At 39.8% G+C, this 15,980-nt stretch overlaps 1 protein-coding gene across 1 annotated transcript in view; it reads right to left on the bottom strand.

Annotated features, from left to right (window-relative positions):
- Positions 1–11,198: 11,198 nt before the first annotated feature.
- PRTG (protogenin) overlaps positions 11,199–15,980 on the bottom strand; it is a 126,445-nt gene continuing 121,663 nt past the window's right edge. The window contains exons 17-20 of the mRNA XM_030578237.1: positions 15,016–15,136; positions 13,795–13,960; positions 12,727–12,831; positions 11,199–11,585 (exon numbers count right to left, since the gene is read on the bottom strand). Coding sequence (XP_030434097.1) covers positions 11,199–11,585; positions 12,727–12,831; positions 13,795–13,960; positions 15,016–15,136 — 779 coding nt within the window. The remainder of the gene's footprint in view (positions 11,586–12,726; positions 12,832–13,794; positions 13,961–15,015; positions 15,137–15,980) is intronic.

The raw sequence follows: 15,980 nt of genomic DNA on the forward strand, positions 1-15,980 counted from the left end.
GCAGCAGCTTTGGCAGCCCTGCCATGATCTCCTGCGTAATCCCGAAGCCCCACGTTTTATGAACTTTGCTGATGAAAATATCAGAGCTTTTCTCTCCATGATTTTGCCCTGCAGACAAAGAGATTCAAAACAATTTTGTTAACATGACCTTTTGGTTTTTCACGCTGATTTATTTCTTTATATGTATAAAGCACCATACAGAGCTCTGAGTACTGTACTAACACTTTAAAACAATTCAGTTTAATAGGTCAAAGACAAGAAACATATCCCTCAAGCATCCCGCAGATTAACTGTTCCCGTCATTTTAAACTGCAGAAGGAGATCCCAGCACCTAACATTTCTTGTCCCACTAGATTCCAGCCAGCACCCTGCTCAGCCTCCAATTATCCCTCAGACTCCTCCCCAGGGAAACAGGAGGCTCTTTTAGTGTGTCCCAAAAGTCACTCAAACTGGGTTCGAATAGACCAAGTGGGTAAACACATTACACATAGAAAGACCTTTCACTAAGGCCATGTCTACACTACCGGCTACATTGGAACTGCTGCGATCGATGCAGTGGTGTCAATTTAGCGGGTCTGGTGAAGACATGCTAACTGTGTTGATTTAGCAGCTCCGGTGAAGTGCTCTCCCATCAATTTGTGTACTCCACCTCCCTGAGAAGTGTTAAGTCAGCAGGAGAGCGTCTCCTGTCAACACAGGGCAGTGTAAACACCGTGGTAAGATCTAGCTATGTCAACTTCTGTTATGTTATTCACATAACCGAAATAGTGCAACTTAGATTGATTTATCGCGATAGTGTAGACCAGCCCTAAGAATGCTTTATTGCCAGTGGTCACAGTTCAGGACAAGTGCACCTGTATTCCCCTTCTATGGCCCACCAAGGACACCCATTCTTAGCCTTCTGGTTCTCCAGCCATTGCCATTCTTGAGTAGAGACATGCATCTCTCTCCCTCCTGATTGGGGCATTTTCAGGCTGCACAACTCTCTGCCTACACTGTGAATTCCCCAGCAGAGTCAGGCTGCTTAAGCAGAAGTGCTTTACTTTTCTCCTTTGAGAGGGTAAACACAGTTAAGCCCCCACAGAGTTCTTTCTAAGCAAGCACATATATTCTTAAGGTAAAAGTATTACAGAGAAAACATTATGATCCTCTTCTAAAACAGCCAGGAAACATGGTAATGCTACACTGTATCAGCCCTTCCATTTGATAACCTTTTCTTTCATATGCTCAGTTGTCATTGTCTTTAATAGCTACAGTGGGAGGGGATATTATTTTCCTTTTTAACGTGAGCACCTCCAATTCTGCTAGTCCCACAACAGGGGGGAAGACTGGAATTTTCTCAAGTAGACAGGACTCTAACCATGTAGGGCTTTAAAGGAAAAAATCAATACCTTAAATATCCCTCCAAAATCAATCAGTAGCCAGCACAGACCTCATTAACACCAGAGCAATTGGCCTTTCTGCATAAGACACCTCTTAATAAGTGGGTAGCTGGATTCTGCACTGGCTATATTTTCCAAATGGTTTGAAGATTCAGCCTCATGAAAATGGCAATAATCTAACCTCAGTGTGTAGTGCAATGCTTATGGCAATTAAAATAAAGCTTAAGAAAAGCTCTGTGCTTGCAGAATGCAATGAGGTTATTTCTCGCAAATTGAACTTCACAGATTGAGTCCCTATTAGCATCTCGCATGAACGAAGGAAAAAGTGACTGGAAGTGAGAGGTAAATCATGGAATGGGAGACACAAGCCTAACATGGATTTGGAATAAGATGTGTGTGTGTAGGTCAAGCATATTGTTCAAACAAGAAGCCTACAACAATTCATATTCTACAGCTTTCTCCCAACGTCCCTTAAATGCCTTTTACTTTTAAAGTGTGATATGGACTCTCAACCTGAACTCCCTTTTTGTCTTGGAATTTTATTGCTTTTTAAAAATTATTAAAAGTTGCACATGCAAAACTAAATGAAGGGCTAGTTCTAACAATTTGAAGATATGTAGCATCAAAGTTAGCAGTTAGCAGTGAAGTCAATGGCAAAATTCCCACTGACATCAGGGAGGTGAGGATTTCACCCTATTCTTTTTGTTAACTGTTAAGGGCAGCTTTAGTGGTACACCTGAACAGCTCAATACAGCCTGAGTGCACTGGCCAGTTAAGCTGGATTCAAAGATGAGTGCTGTCAGAAAACTATCCAAATACAAGCATGATTAGTAGCAAAAAAAACCTAAACCCCAAAAATATAGGAGGGGGTGGGGACAGAGGGGAAAGGGTTTGAATTTCTATGCCATGACACTGGGCAGAGATTTGTGTCATAATGCCAGGTGGGGCATAAAAAGCAGCCCATTAGATAAACAGCAAAAAATCACTGCCCTTGACTGTCTAAAATGCCAGCCCAAAATGGACAAAAAGAAGCAGAAGATCACTTGTTTTAAGTAGACCCAGCACAATACCAATCAAATTGTTGTATAAACTTAGCTGTAGAACTCATGATTCGTTGAGTTTCCTCTCATGTCACATAAGAATTAGTCCTTTTGCTGCTATATTCATGAATCTGACACAAGAATAGTATTCATGCAAGTCTGAGAAGAATTCTAATAGATTTGTTTTAACAGCAGTTTCATAAAGGCAACTTTTCCCCTGCAATTTCATGAACCATTTGCCAACAGCAACCTGCAGCTATATCCCCTTTTATAAGGCCCAGGTGCCTTCCCTGAAACCCAGCTGGGCAGCAGGTTCAGTCCAGGTGCAATGGACTCTGTTCCCTCTTAAAGGGGCCAGTCACTCTGTGACAGTAACAAAAATGAGAAATAAAAAGAAACATGATATATTTAAGAACCATTCATCTACTATGCATATAGGAAGGAACGTCAAGTTTAAACCACATCGTAGTTCCCATTGTAAACCCTGTTTTCAAGAATTTTAAAATGTCTATAAAATAGCATTTCCTTCCACATAAATGAATTTAGTGCCTGTGAAAGTTGCCAGCCTGACAGCTCATAGCTACTGACACCCTCTGTGGGCAGTGGAAGAGCAGGCTTCTTTCACATTAAGGTTTTGGAGCTCCAGAAAAATTGTGAGAGTAGTTGAGTTTCTTCTTCTCTCCTGGGTCTGTAAACAAGGGGGTCAATTATTGTGATTTTGTGTCACGTACTGATTTGAAACCACCATCTTATTTTCAAATTAATTCACGCAGGCCACAAAACAGACATCAGATGGTACTGACCCCCTTGTTTAGTCATTGGCCTGGGCTACATTTCAATTGCCTTCAAGGTGATAGTCTCTATCCTCTGTTAGCAATCCAAGTCATCCAGTCCTCACAGAAAACATCATTTCCTTGCTCATTAAACTGGATTCATGTTAATCTAAAATAAATTCCTCTCCAGAATGCTTTTTGACTAACAGCAATTGCATTTTAACAATGTTGTCATAAATTAGTACACAAGATTCAATAGACAAGTGACAAAAATGTTGTACGTGAGGTAGTTTGTGCCAAATCATCAGCAGCAGGCTTTCAAAATTTTGTGGCAACACACACTGGAACCACAGGTCTCTATCACTCTCAGTGAAACTATCATGCCAAAGCAGAGAACGTGTGGTAATGGGAGGAAGACATGGGATTTTGAGGTGGATGATAATATCCTATGGTCGATCACATAGTCGGGGTGGTGAGTTGTATGGGCCTGTGGTGCCTGTGCTCCAGGATTATTCAGGGCCCAGGGGCCTGACTCCACCAATGTTCAGATAAGGGTCTCGCCCCCAGCCCCATCTGCCACCCCCGTACGCCTCCCCCGAAGCATCTCCCAGCCCTGCCTGCTGTCCCCAGCCAATTTAAAAGGGCCTGAGGGCCACCAGCCACCACCACTGGCAGCACAGCGGGGCTAAGGTGGCTTCCTGCCTGGCCTCGCTCCGCACCACTCCCGGAAATGGTCAGAACAGCACTATGGACCTGGAGGGGGGGGGGTGTCTCCGCCCGCTGACCCTGTCCTGACTGCAGCTCCCATTGGCTGGGAACTGTGGCCAATGAGAGCTGCAGGGCGGTGCCTGCAGGCAGTGGCATGTAGAGACCCCCTGACCCCCCCGCCTAAAAGCCGCTGCCAGAGGGGTGTGCAGGTTGCTTTTGAGAGCTGCCCAAGGTAAGTGCCGCACCCCTCACCCTCTCCCACACCCCAACCCTCTGCCCCAGCCAAGAGCCAGCACTCCCTCCAAGAGCCCATCCTCTGTCCCACCTCCTGTACCCCAACCCTCTGCCCCAGCCCAGAGCCCACACCCAAACTCCCTCCTGCACCCAAACTCTCTCCCAGAGCCTTAGGTAAGTGTAGGGCGGGGGTGGGACTTGGACCCATTCTGGGCACCACCAAAAATTATACAAACCTGCCGCCCATGCACATATTAGCATGTGCTTGGGAAACGTTAGGACACATGGTGTCATGATCAGTGCTGTATACTCACAGTCTGTCTTTGTGAATGAAATGCTATGGCACACAATAGCACAAAACTGTGCTCAGTCTGAAAAGAGGCCAACAAAAACCCAGACTTAAGCTCCCTCCTCCAAAACTTCCTAAGATTCATTTCTGTGAAGGATTCATACTAATTTGTTCTAGTCACTAATAATCTCTGTACCCTCCTTACCTGACCTGTTGTCCTGTATCTTGGTTTGTCTAACCGCAAACTCTTTGGGTCAGGACACCCTGTATATCGTAAATCAACACGCAGATTTATGGCATTGTACAAATTATAATATCCTCCCATGCTTTGAACTACTAGCCACAGAAACTGAAAAGAAAATGACTTACTTTAAAAAAGGTATACTTTTACTAAGGAAAACTTTTATTTAAACTGTGCAATCAATCAGTATTTAGACAGCAGTTTCATAAACATTTTGGCATTTAAACTTCTATTCATTTTTGGCATGACCTTTGGGTAGTACATAAACAACCCTGAAAAAAAAAAACAACACACTAGGTAACATTTACTAGAATGCTATAAAAAGAAAAACAAATCCACATTATTAAACAAAATATTTTTTAAAAGAGACATTAAAAAGGTACATTCAAAATCAAGGCAAGCATTAGCCTCCCTCATGCAATGGAATTCACAGAGCTGATCCCCTGAGTCAAATATAAAATTAATATAATTCAGCTCTATCCTCCATTAGCAAGTCAACCATTGCTGCCCTTACAAGAAAATGGCATATAGGAGTGAAAGGATCCAGAACACCCATACTATGAGACACACAACTGGGTCCTACACTTGCAATTAATTCACACCTTTAAAAAACAAAAAGAAAAAAAAAGTCAAAACAACAAAAAAGCAACATTTTTGTATATTAAAAAAAAAGTAAGTTTCATATACAATCAGTTTTTTCTGAAAACACCAGGCAGATACAATGAAGGTATATGTAATATCAATGTAATAGCAAATTCTTACAAAGGGCTCAATTCACTAATAAAATTGTAGGATTTCTGCTCTCAGGTCCCAGTTCAGCAAAGCATGTAAGCATGTGTTTAAGTCCCTTTAAAGTAAATCAGGGTAGATGTTACAGTGGTGTAAATCTAGAGAAAATCCATTGAAATAAATTAAATCACACCAGATTTATACCAGCACAGCTGAGGGCAGAATTTAGCCTGAATTCAATTCATTTTTTGATGTTAGAACCATGATGGATTTAACAAGATGATAATATGGAACAGGTACTAGTTTTTGTGTTAAATATTTTAAGAGTAGTAATATTTTTAAAGGTAATTTCATAGAACATGAGGTTTCATAAAAAGAAAAATTGTCTTAAAATACAGTTCTTTAAGTTAGTTACAGACATGCTCTTGAGAATTCCTAGAAATAGACAGAGAATCCAATCTCTCTCCCCTGGTAATTACTTGGTACCAGCAGCTCTAGAGTTCCAGTAGCTAAGCTCAAGATACTTAGTAACATTAACTGATAAACGGTACACTAAGGTTAACCAGGAATGTTGGAAGACACTGGAATTAGCACTTACCTGTCCCTGAAAATATATTTTTTTAAAACCTCCAACAAGGACAGATTGCGTAGTTTCAAACAAATAATCAACAAATTTAAGTATTTATTAATCCTACTTGTACAAATCATTAGTAAATTGGGCCCATTAAATGCTGACTTAGGTTATACTTCAAAGACAGGTATTTATTGGGAATGAGCATTTAAAATTCTTTTTTGTTACACTGAACTTCTAGCTATCCCAATAATTATAAGCATCTGGTAAAAGGTTGCTTTAAATCACTATGAGAAAAAAAGGTTACTGCACTACAATGTCACTTTCCAAAGGGTTTGTTCTGAATTATAAAACCTTAAATACACACACGAGGCAGTGTACTTTTTCACCACATATTAGTCTAGATTCTGCTCCCAGTTGTATCACAGTAAATCCACAATAACTTTGCTGACATTAGTGAAATCACTTCTGATTTACACCAGTGCAAATGAGATCAGAACCTGGCCCTGCTATGCTGTTTTCAGAAGACTTTCATACAATGATCTTGATCGCTGCATACTGCTCCCTCTGATGTCAACGGGAGTTTTGCCACCAACTCAGAATGATGTCATGAACAACAGTCCCTCTACAATAAATGGAGTGAACATGATCAAGCAGCTCTTACTCAGATTTTAATGGCAATTTTGCCTGAGAAAGGATTGCAGATTTAGGCCCTTTGAAGTATACTTAGAACACTGAAATACAGTTTTTAAGGCCCAATTCTGTTTGTTCACGTCATGCAAATAATCCCACTGAAATCAACGGAACTATTTATGGGCCTGATCCTGCACCACTGAAATTAATGTGAATTCTGCCATTGACTTCAATGGGACCAGGAGCAGGGCCTATGTGAGCAAGACAAACAGGATTCAGCCCTTAGTTTAAAGCAATGGGATAAAAACACAGAGCAAAAGAATATAAACTGGTACACCCACTTCAGAATACTTTCTCTTTGTCAAAATCCCATACATTTGCGAAGAAGCAGCTCAGTAAACTGATGTCTATACTGTGCCGTAGTGCGGACTATGGAGTTGTGAAGTGTTATGCTCTTAACTGGCCCACGTGGACAATGCTGGTATGAACTAAAAGGTACCTAAGTTTGCGATTATGTAGTGCTGTTTGAAGGAGGTAGCTAGGGCACAAGACTGTGCGCTCTGCAATTCAATTCACACACTCCACAGTCTGCGCTGTGGCACAGTGTAGATAAGCCCGCAGTCAGTTAATAAAATTATAAATGTAGATTTTCTAGTTTCTTTCACAAGAACAGATTTGTGAAAAAGAAGTTCAGTTGAGATGCAGCAGTTCCACAAGGGAAAACTGAAAGCATTCTCCAGTTTTCCAGGAGAATTCTTGAAAGCTGGAAATTGAAAGACTTTCATGGTTTCTGAAATGCACAGAAAACAAATCGATGCAGCCTCAAGCATGCTGGGTCTTTTGGTGTGTTCCCAATTAATTAATCCACTCAGTCAATGTTAGGATTTTTTCTGTAAGTTTTTACATGCAAACTTCGAAGTCTCTTCAACTGAATTTCTTTTTCAAAATACAAGAGTTGCACATACGCTCATTACACTAGCCATGGCTCTTTAGTTCCTAACACATTTAACAAAATCAATTCACATGGTGTAACAGACAATTCCACATTTATGTTCATCTTCCAAACATACTCAGTAAAATTCATAATTAGAGAATGGGTGTTTTCTCATCTCCAGAACCCAGGATCTGTGGACACAGACAACAAAAAAATTCTGGATATTCTATGATTATTTTGCCTCTAGAGTTTTGTCAGACATTCCTACAGCCAAAGGAACGGACAAAGTTTGCATATGAAAACTGCCCTTTAAGAATCATAAATGTATTTGAAAGTTAACTCCCATAACTGTCAAAGTAATTACATCGATTATTAAATCATATTGCACCCTTACTGGCTCTATGTCCTGAAGGGTACCACAACATTTAAACTGTGTGTCTGATTTTGCTCCCACTGCAGTCCATAGGAGTTCTGCCATTGATTTCAATGGGAACAGCATCAAACCATATGTGTAGGAATTACCTTGCTCACACTAGGCTTCTCCTGAATTGTAAGAATATGTGTTTCCCATAAAATACTATTTTTGTGATAGAGTCTAAATTATCATCAGGCCACATAAATCTTTGCTGTGATCATGCTCTATGTTCCATAGGAAGAATGTATATTAGTTTGGATTAGGCTTATGACAAAGTAAAGAAAAGTGTGTCCATATGGGCTAGGTTCTGGAGATACACATTATATTTGGTTAACATAAAACAAAGAAAAAGACAGAACAATTTATTGCCTAACTAAGTTTGCCTATATGCTGAGGTAACCTTAAATATCTTTGGTTTTCTTCATTTGCTGATAAAAAGTACTTGAATAACAACGTATGGATAAACAGCACTGTGGATGTATTGCTCTTTAGTAAATTTAATACTCTGATCTCTTTGACTACTGAGGCTAGCTAGACTCTCTATCAGACTGAAGAATACTGGTATCTAATCTGCTCCTCTCTGATTATTCACAAGTTAATCTATGTAGCTGATCTTTGGCATGAAAAAGATGAGGAGTAGAGTTAATAGTAATGTATGGCATAAAAGCGATATCAGTGTATCAGTACTTACAGCAAACAAATCTTTGGAGAAGAAAAATAGCTACCCTTTGCATATCAGCCCTTTTTGAGTGAAACACTAAAATGAGGCTAATCTGAAAGAGAAAGCGTGAAACTTCATGCTATGGTTACATATTCTTATCTATTTTCAAAGAATTCACAAATTCAAATTCAAAGAATTCAGCTATCTAGAAACAGTACTTTGCTGTACACTAAATATTTTGCCTGATGAGACCAAAAAATAAATCTTTGGCGAAAAGGTTTTCTTTTTCTTCAGCGAGTAGATACAAACTATTCAAAAATATTTTATCTAATACTGTATTGTTGAAGAACTACATGCTGAAGAAAAAAAAACAAATTACACTTGGAAGTCTTTGGAGATATCTGCTGGTAAGACATTATTACAACTTTCTTTAAAAGCTCTTGTAACAATAAGGTAGTTAAAAATTGTAGAAGCATACAACTAAACTATGGAATCAACTACTTCAATCAATAGAAGCCCTATTGTTTTTTGTTAGTAACTACTTATACAATAAAATGTATTCAGCTCTTCAAATCTATAGTTTTTTAACTAATTCAATTATTTTTGGAAAATAATATGCAGTTTTCTTTTTTTTCCCTACAGAAAATTCTTTGGTACATTATTTTAAAGCCTTTCTTTCAACAACGCTATGAAAAGGTGAACATGTACTGTCTGGTACAGAACGAGCAAACAGTTACAAGCTAGAGATCTACAGTAACTACAGGCCGCTTCTTCAAAACATCAAAATAAAATAAATAAAAACAGAACACTAGACTTATTGATGGCTTTTGACTTGCTTCTGACTCATAAATAAGCAGCCAAAAGTAATTCAGATCACATAAGGGGTGAAATCTTAATGTTAATTAAGCTGATGCAAGTTTTGACACTGAGTATTTCACCCTAGCTGTTTTTCCATGACCTTACATTTTTGACATTTTGAAAAATATAAACAAATGTCTCATTTTCTTTTTCAAAATGAACTGTGGGGGGAACTGTATATGAACTAGTTTACGACATTGATGAATTCGACCCCTATCCCCACCCTGCCCATTAAAAACAAAAACATGATACCCTGTCAGTTTGCCCCAAATTTCTCTGAGGCAGCTCAAAAGTAACAAACTGTTCCCTGAGTACAGGAAAAAAAAATAACACTAGAATAACTTTAAAAGGAGGTAGTATAAAACAGGAATTGTATGGGTACAAAGCAATATCAACATTCACCTTTCAACAGACTTTTCAACTAAAGCTCTGTCTTTTTATTTTTCATTGAGGCCTAATTAGAGTTTTGGACTGGCATGTGGTTGAAGTCACTCCCTGAACTAAAATTCCTCACTAACAGCATCCCAAACTGAGGCAAGAAACAGGACTACATTTTAGCAACAGCTCAGACATACTGTAGAGCTGGGTAAAACTGAAATATAATTTACTAATCTCACAATTTACCCATAAAATCTAAGAAGTATTTAAGGCATCTTTCTATACTCCGAAGCAACTTTATGAATGCTAAGAAGGAATAAGGCAAAGCAGTAATTTCATTATATATCATGGAAGGCACCACTGTTATGAAGTACTGGGATACTGAAACATTCAGCATTACTTGTCTATTCTACGTGTTTTTATCAGGCAGAGTTTTCACACCACTCCAAGCTGGTTGGAAGCTGAATACTAATTAATTTCACTACGCTTTCTAGCATTAATCGTCAATAAAGGAGCAGTTTTATGTCTTTGTGGGTAATCCAGCATGCCCTAGAGCCCTGTGGATTTAACATACATCTTGGCAGCAACTGCTGGCACAACAGAACTGTGTGGAAAAGGCACTGTCCTAAGCAGGCTGGGACACTGGAGGATATAGCAATCAAGTGGGAAAAAGGAGAATCCAATTACTTTTTAAAGACTCAATGTAGCTGTTTACTGAACATTTTGAAGTACTAACTCCATTATTCCCATGCTAATGCACAGTTTCCTCAAAAGTAACAGTCCTACAGTTTTCTCATTTGATATTCTTCAGGTCAGTCACGGTAAATCATTTATCTAATCCCCTCAAGGGTCCCCTCTTTTTAAAGTCAGAGCTTCAGCTAAACTGTCTTGTTCATCTACCTATACAACTCCTTTGATTTCTCTCTCTCTCACACACACACCACACACATACACAACATACAGCAAAAAAATAAAATAAAAAAAATCCTACTAGGAAGTATCATCAGTTATGTAGCTGAGACCAACTATAATACAAATGAGGTAAAGCAGTTGTCATTCAGAGTTCGCCATTTGGCAAACTGAGGTAGATATTCAGCAAAGGGGCCAACAGCCTTCCCTTTGCTCCAGTGATATATTTTTAACTCTAGTCAGAAATCTTTCCTTTCACATTGTTTACCACTGAACATTCAAAGTGAGTGACTTAAGAAAAACAACAAAAAACATTCAAAAGAAATATGGAATCACCTGATGGGTTATCAGGCTTTCCACGTTAAACTTTGGCTCCCTGTTCATTGTCCTTCGAACAGACATACATTGTGAGGATGTCAGGCATGACTGTCAGGATAGGTCATTCAGTTTTGTACCGTGCACTGTATCTGAAGAGATGAGGTAGGAGTCTGGTCCGTAGCCAGTGGTACCGGAGGCCCCTCACAGTTACTCAGGACAGGGTTCACGTTCACACCTGAGTCACTGCCTGCAAAGAAACTGGAGGTGCGTGGGGTGACACTTCTAATAGAAGAAAGGTGTATCTCGTCATTGGACTCATGAGAGAATCTTCCAGAGTCTCCGGTCTCATGGCTTCCTTCGCTGTTTGCTGAATGCTCTGTATCAGCTACAATACTGAATGGCACCTGGAACTTGGATTGCTGGCCTGGGGAACTGGGGGAGTCATCTTCACTGATCAGTACAGTGGTGCCTGGCTGATATAAGCACACAGCTTGGACAAATCTTCTCTGAGGCTGGATAAAAACAAGGTGTGAGACAGAGGTTAATCAACCTCTCTCAAATAGATACATGAGCAGTGCTTGTTTAATTCCCCACCCCATTTGGCTGGAATGCCTACAACAGCATTAGCTGGGAACAATCTGTGCCATCCTACAGGAGGAGAAAAAGGTATAGCCTCAATTCTCTCATATTTTCTTCTACAGTACTAGATGAAATACTTCATTCAACCTAATCACAGATAACGGAGGCTGATTTTCACTGGAGACCCTGTGTGTATTTTAAAGTTACATTTGTGCATCTATTTTCCCCTCCATGGATTTTCTTTCATGCAGCATGCTTATGGTTGCTGCAAATATTTTACCTGAATAAGCATCAGAAATATGCAGCAACATACCAGCTTCTGGGCAAGCTTTTGGCTGGAAACGTATTGGAATATGTATTTTAAACATAGCTATGGACAGTTCCTATTTCTTGACTGTGTGAGAGAACAGTACAAGTCATAATGATTCCATGAACATCAGTCAGAGAAGATCCCCAGCAAGTGTAAGCTGGCATGGTTGTCCTGTAGACTTTGCTATTATATGCTGCCTTTTATCCAAAGAGGGGGTGGTCAGAGCACAGTATTAGGAGCCACTGACTCTGGAGTTTCAGTTCCAGCTTTACCTCAGAGTTCCCTTTGTACTTTGGATGAGTCATTTCATGTCTCACTGTCTGTCTGTTTTCCTTCTGTAAACACAGAGATAATACTACCTACTTACTTAGCACTCAGGTTAGTGGGAGGATTATTCAATTGATGTTTATAAAGTAAGTTTCAAATTTAGTACTATATTTGTGCATATGATTGTTATATGCAGGAACCCCTTCATCCATTGATGGAGTGCAGTCAGTTTTAGGTAAAACATAGCACCTGTTTAACATTAGAGAGCCACACTACACAATAGGTTAAGGGGCAGGAAATGAAGAATAACATCTCAATTTGCATTTACAACGAGACAGTATAATGTTCATCATTTAACACCAAGACACCGAAACCATCCCCTTAGAGACTAAGCCCTTAGTAATGCATTTTAATAACCACAAGCCTAGACATCCTTCCTTGCAATGTCATGGGACTGTACCAGGCCTTTTGTGTTCACAATAATTTGGGTAGGTTACCTCCTCTGTTTTCACCTTCCTAGAATCTTGGAAGAAGAGCCACCTTTTCTTGCAGCTGGTCTTTGAGATAGGACCATAACTGTTAATAATTAGATCAGTTCCCCCCTAAAATAGAGAGAGAGGGAAAGAGAGAGATAATCTTGCTTTATTAAATTAAAATGACACGAGTTTAAAAATAAACCATAGCACAGCAATAATTACAGTACCACAAATACAGCAAAACATTTCAGCTACTATTGTTTCTAACATCACCATCACTTTCAGCTAGCATCGATGGGTGTGTTGTCTGTGACTGAATTAGGACTGGTTCCTGCAAACACTCTTCAGATGAACAGCTCCATTAAAGTCAGAGTACTGTGTGCTGAACACACATTGAGTCAATATGACAACATATGAAAGTAAGGATAACTCATGTTTGTCAGATTGGTCCCTTAGAACTGAAGTTTCACGGGGAAGGGACCATGTTTAATTATACATCTGCACAGTGGTGAGCATCCTGCCAGCATTCAAATGCTAATACATGCATTATTATACATTTGACTCTAGTAAACCCGTGTCTATAAGATACATATAACCCAACGTGCTTTATCTATTAAAATATACAAAAAAGATATTGATGCACATTTTAGTACCTGCTCACATCACACTCATTTAATGGTGCTGCTTAGAACATTTATGAGCCTGAATGGACTCAGGGCTCAGATTTTTGACCAGCCCTGTTTCCCAGTGCCTTGAATAGAACCCTCTGAGCCAGCAGAAGGATACTCTCAATAGTGAGCTCTTGGCCTGTGGAACATGTGTCTTCTGATGCTTGGCAATCTTCAGAGCACAGTGTAAGGCACAGGCATATGGGCAGATGTTTAGCTGAAATTGATGATGAACTTACTGGCAACTTAATGTTCCCATCGGACTGCAAAACTTGTGGTTGTCCTACCTCATGTAGACTATTATTATTATCGATAAGCATTTATATTGCATATATCTTTAAAGATGGGAGGCACTCAGGTGCTATCGCAATGGGCACCATGGAAATATTTATATACTGGAAGTGAATAAGACTCACAGTACCTTAGCGTCGACGAAGCTGTTTCCTACTATCATTGGCAATAAAGATTCTTCATTCTCTGCAATTCCTTCAGTACTCTTCCTCACCTCGTTCGCACTGGCTAATGAGATGCTGGTATGTGATAGCTGGTCAGTGCCCTGCTGCATAGTTTTAGGAGCAGACGTTTTCCTGTGCAATGTTAAGCAGGAGTATAATTGGCCCATAGATGATACATATAATATAAGGACTAATCCTTTTCACTGAAGTATTATTAGCCAGATAATACTATAAGTTCTTGATCTTCAGCTTTTATTCGTGTGCTATTTCTAACTCATACAGAATTCAAAGGCCATCATGTGCCTTAAAATCATATTCCCACAGGAAATCACACTGCACTGTCTGTAAATGTATACATGGAAAGCATTTCTCATGATTGATTAGTAACATTATCAAGGGGGAGTAAACAATCAAGAATATCAGAGCAGTTCTGGAGCCCCAAGAAAGCTAAGGAGATCCTCTCATCATACTTATGCTCTGCTGGACATATATTTTTTTTTAAATGCATGTTTAAGCTGAACTGAAAAGATTTTTATTTTTAAATAAAAGTAACTATTAAAAATCCCCAAATCCCAAAACTATGGGTTAAGACTTACTAATTACTAATGTATTATTCCTTTTCTTACCAGCCAAGACCCATGAGTTTGTGGTCCTTTGTATTCCCTCCAGAAATTAATGACATAGGGCCAGATGGTGACTTCCACTTGCATTGGTACAAAGGAGCTAAAGTCAGCAGAGTTGGGCTCAAATTTGAGGTTCCTCCTGCCCCAAGCCTACAGAAGCTCTTACGCAGGAATACTGTAGGGCTGAGGCTCTGTGGGCTGGCTGGGGCCAAGCTGGCTGGGTAGTTGATAAATACCAAATATTCATCTGAGTTTGGAGGGAAACCTGCCGGAGACTTAATGACACTTCAAGCAGCATTAACTCCCCTTCATGTCTTCTACTGCTTCCACAGCAGAAGGGGCTCGGGTGAAGCAGGGAGGGCCAATGAAAGCAAGGGATCTGAGGGAGATACTTATCAGTGGTATGAACATGATGAAGTGAGGCTGAGAGCTTCAGAGTTGCCTCATCCAAAGCACTTGGACAGTACTCTGGTAAATAAGCATCCCTGATCGTTCACATTCATACAGGAGCAGCTGAGAATGGCTTATACAAAAGAGTTCATTTCTCCAGTAATAAAAGCATACCTGGCTTTACTGCGGTAGATCAAAATCAGGATGCAGATAAGGATGCACGTCAGGGCTATACAAACTCCTACAACAATGCCAGTCATTGATTTCTGGTCCAGGTGGTAATAGCCAGAATAAGCTGCAGCAGAAAGAACACATGGCATTTAAAGACTCACTGAGTAGTATAGTCATCTCCTGTCCTTACATCTGGGAATCGATGGAGTCACAGCCACAATGCCAGCAAATTCTTCCTGTCAACAAGACTTCTAGGCCTTTGCTATCATATATTTTCACATTGCTTTTGAAATAACTTGCAGTGCATATAAATGGCTTGTGGATTTCTGAACATTTTCACCTGGGAGGGCTCAATAGCATGCAGGTTTTTTTTTGTTTAATATATCATATTGCACCAAATCCTGGGAGCCTGGACTCTGTTTTTACTCCCTAAACTAACGAGAGAGAGAGAGAGAGAGAGAGAGAGACCGACCAAGCGCACGAGCATGAAGAGTTGCCCGAATAAGGAAAAATTCAGTTTTTGGCCCATTACGTGTAACATCTCAGTCTAGAAACAATAAAAGGCAAAAAGTACAACTCTCTGAATAACTACTGCCCTGTCCTCACCTCTGTCACACTTACAGCTTTAGAAAGCCTTCCAAATCTTGATGACCACACATAGATAAATTCCACCTAATGACAGCAGAAGGTAACTTAAAATTCCATTCACATATGAAAAAATTACTAAGAGATATAGCATAATTTTCACAAAGTATATAATGGATACAGGCAGATGTTCACAAAAAGTATAGTAGGTGGGATGCCTTCTTTGGTAAGGACTGTTTACAGATAGGTAATGACTCACAAAGTGTGCTCCAGGGCTGCTGGAATCCCAGAAAACAGACGAAATTTTCACATATCTACTTAGGGAGTCATCTTGCCCCTCCTGGCTTCACCCTTGCAGGAGTTCTTACTATGACTCATCCCAT

This window comes from Gopherus evgoodei, chromosome 10 (genome assembly GCF_007399415.2).
Source record: "Gopherus evgoodei ecotype Sinaloan lineage chromosome 10, rGopEvg1_v1.p, whole genome shotgun sequence".
Taxonomy (NCBI): Eukaryota; Metazoa; Chordata; order Testudines; family Testudinidae; genus Gopherus; species Gopherus evgoodei.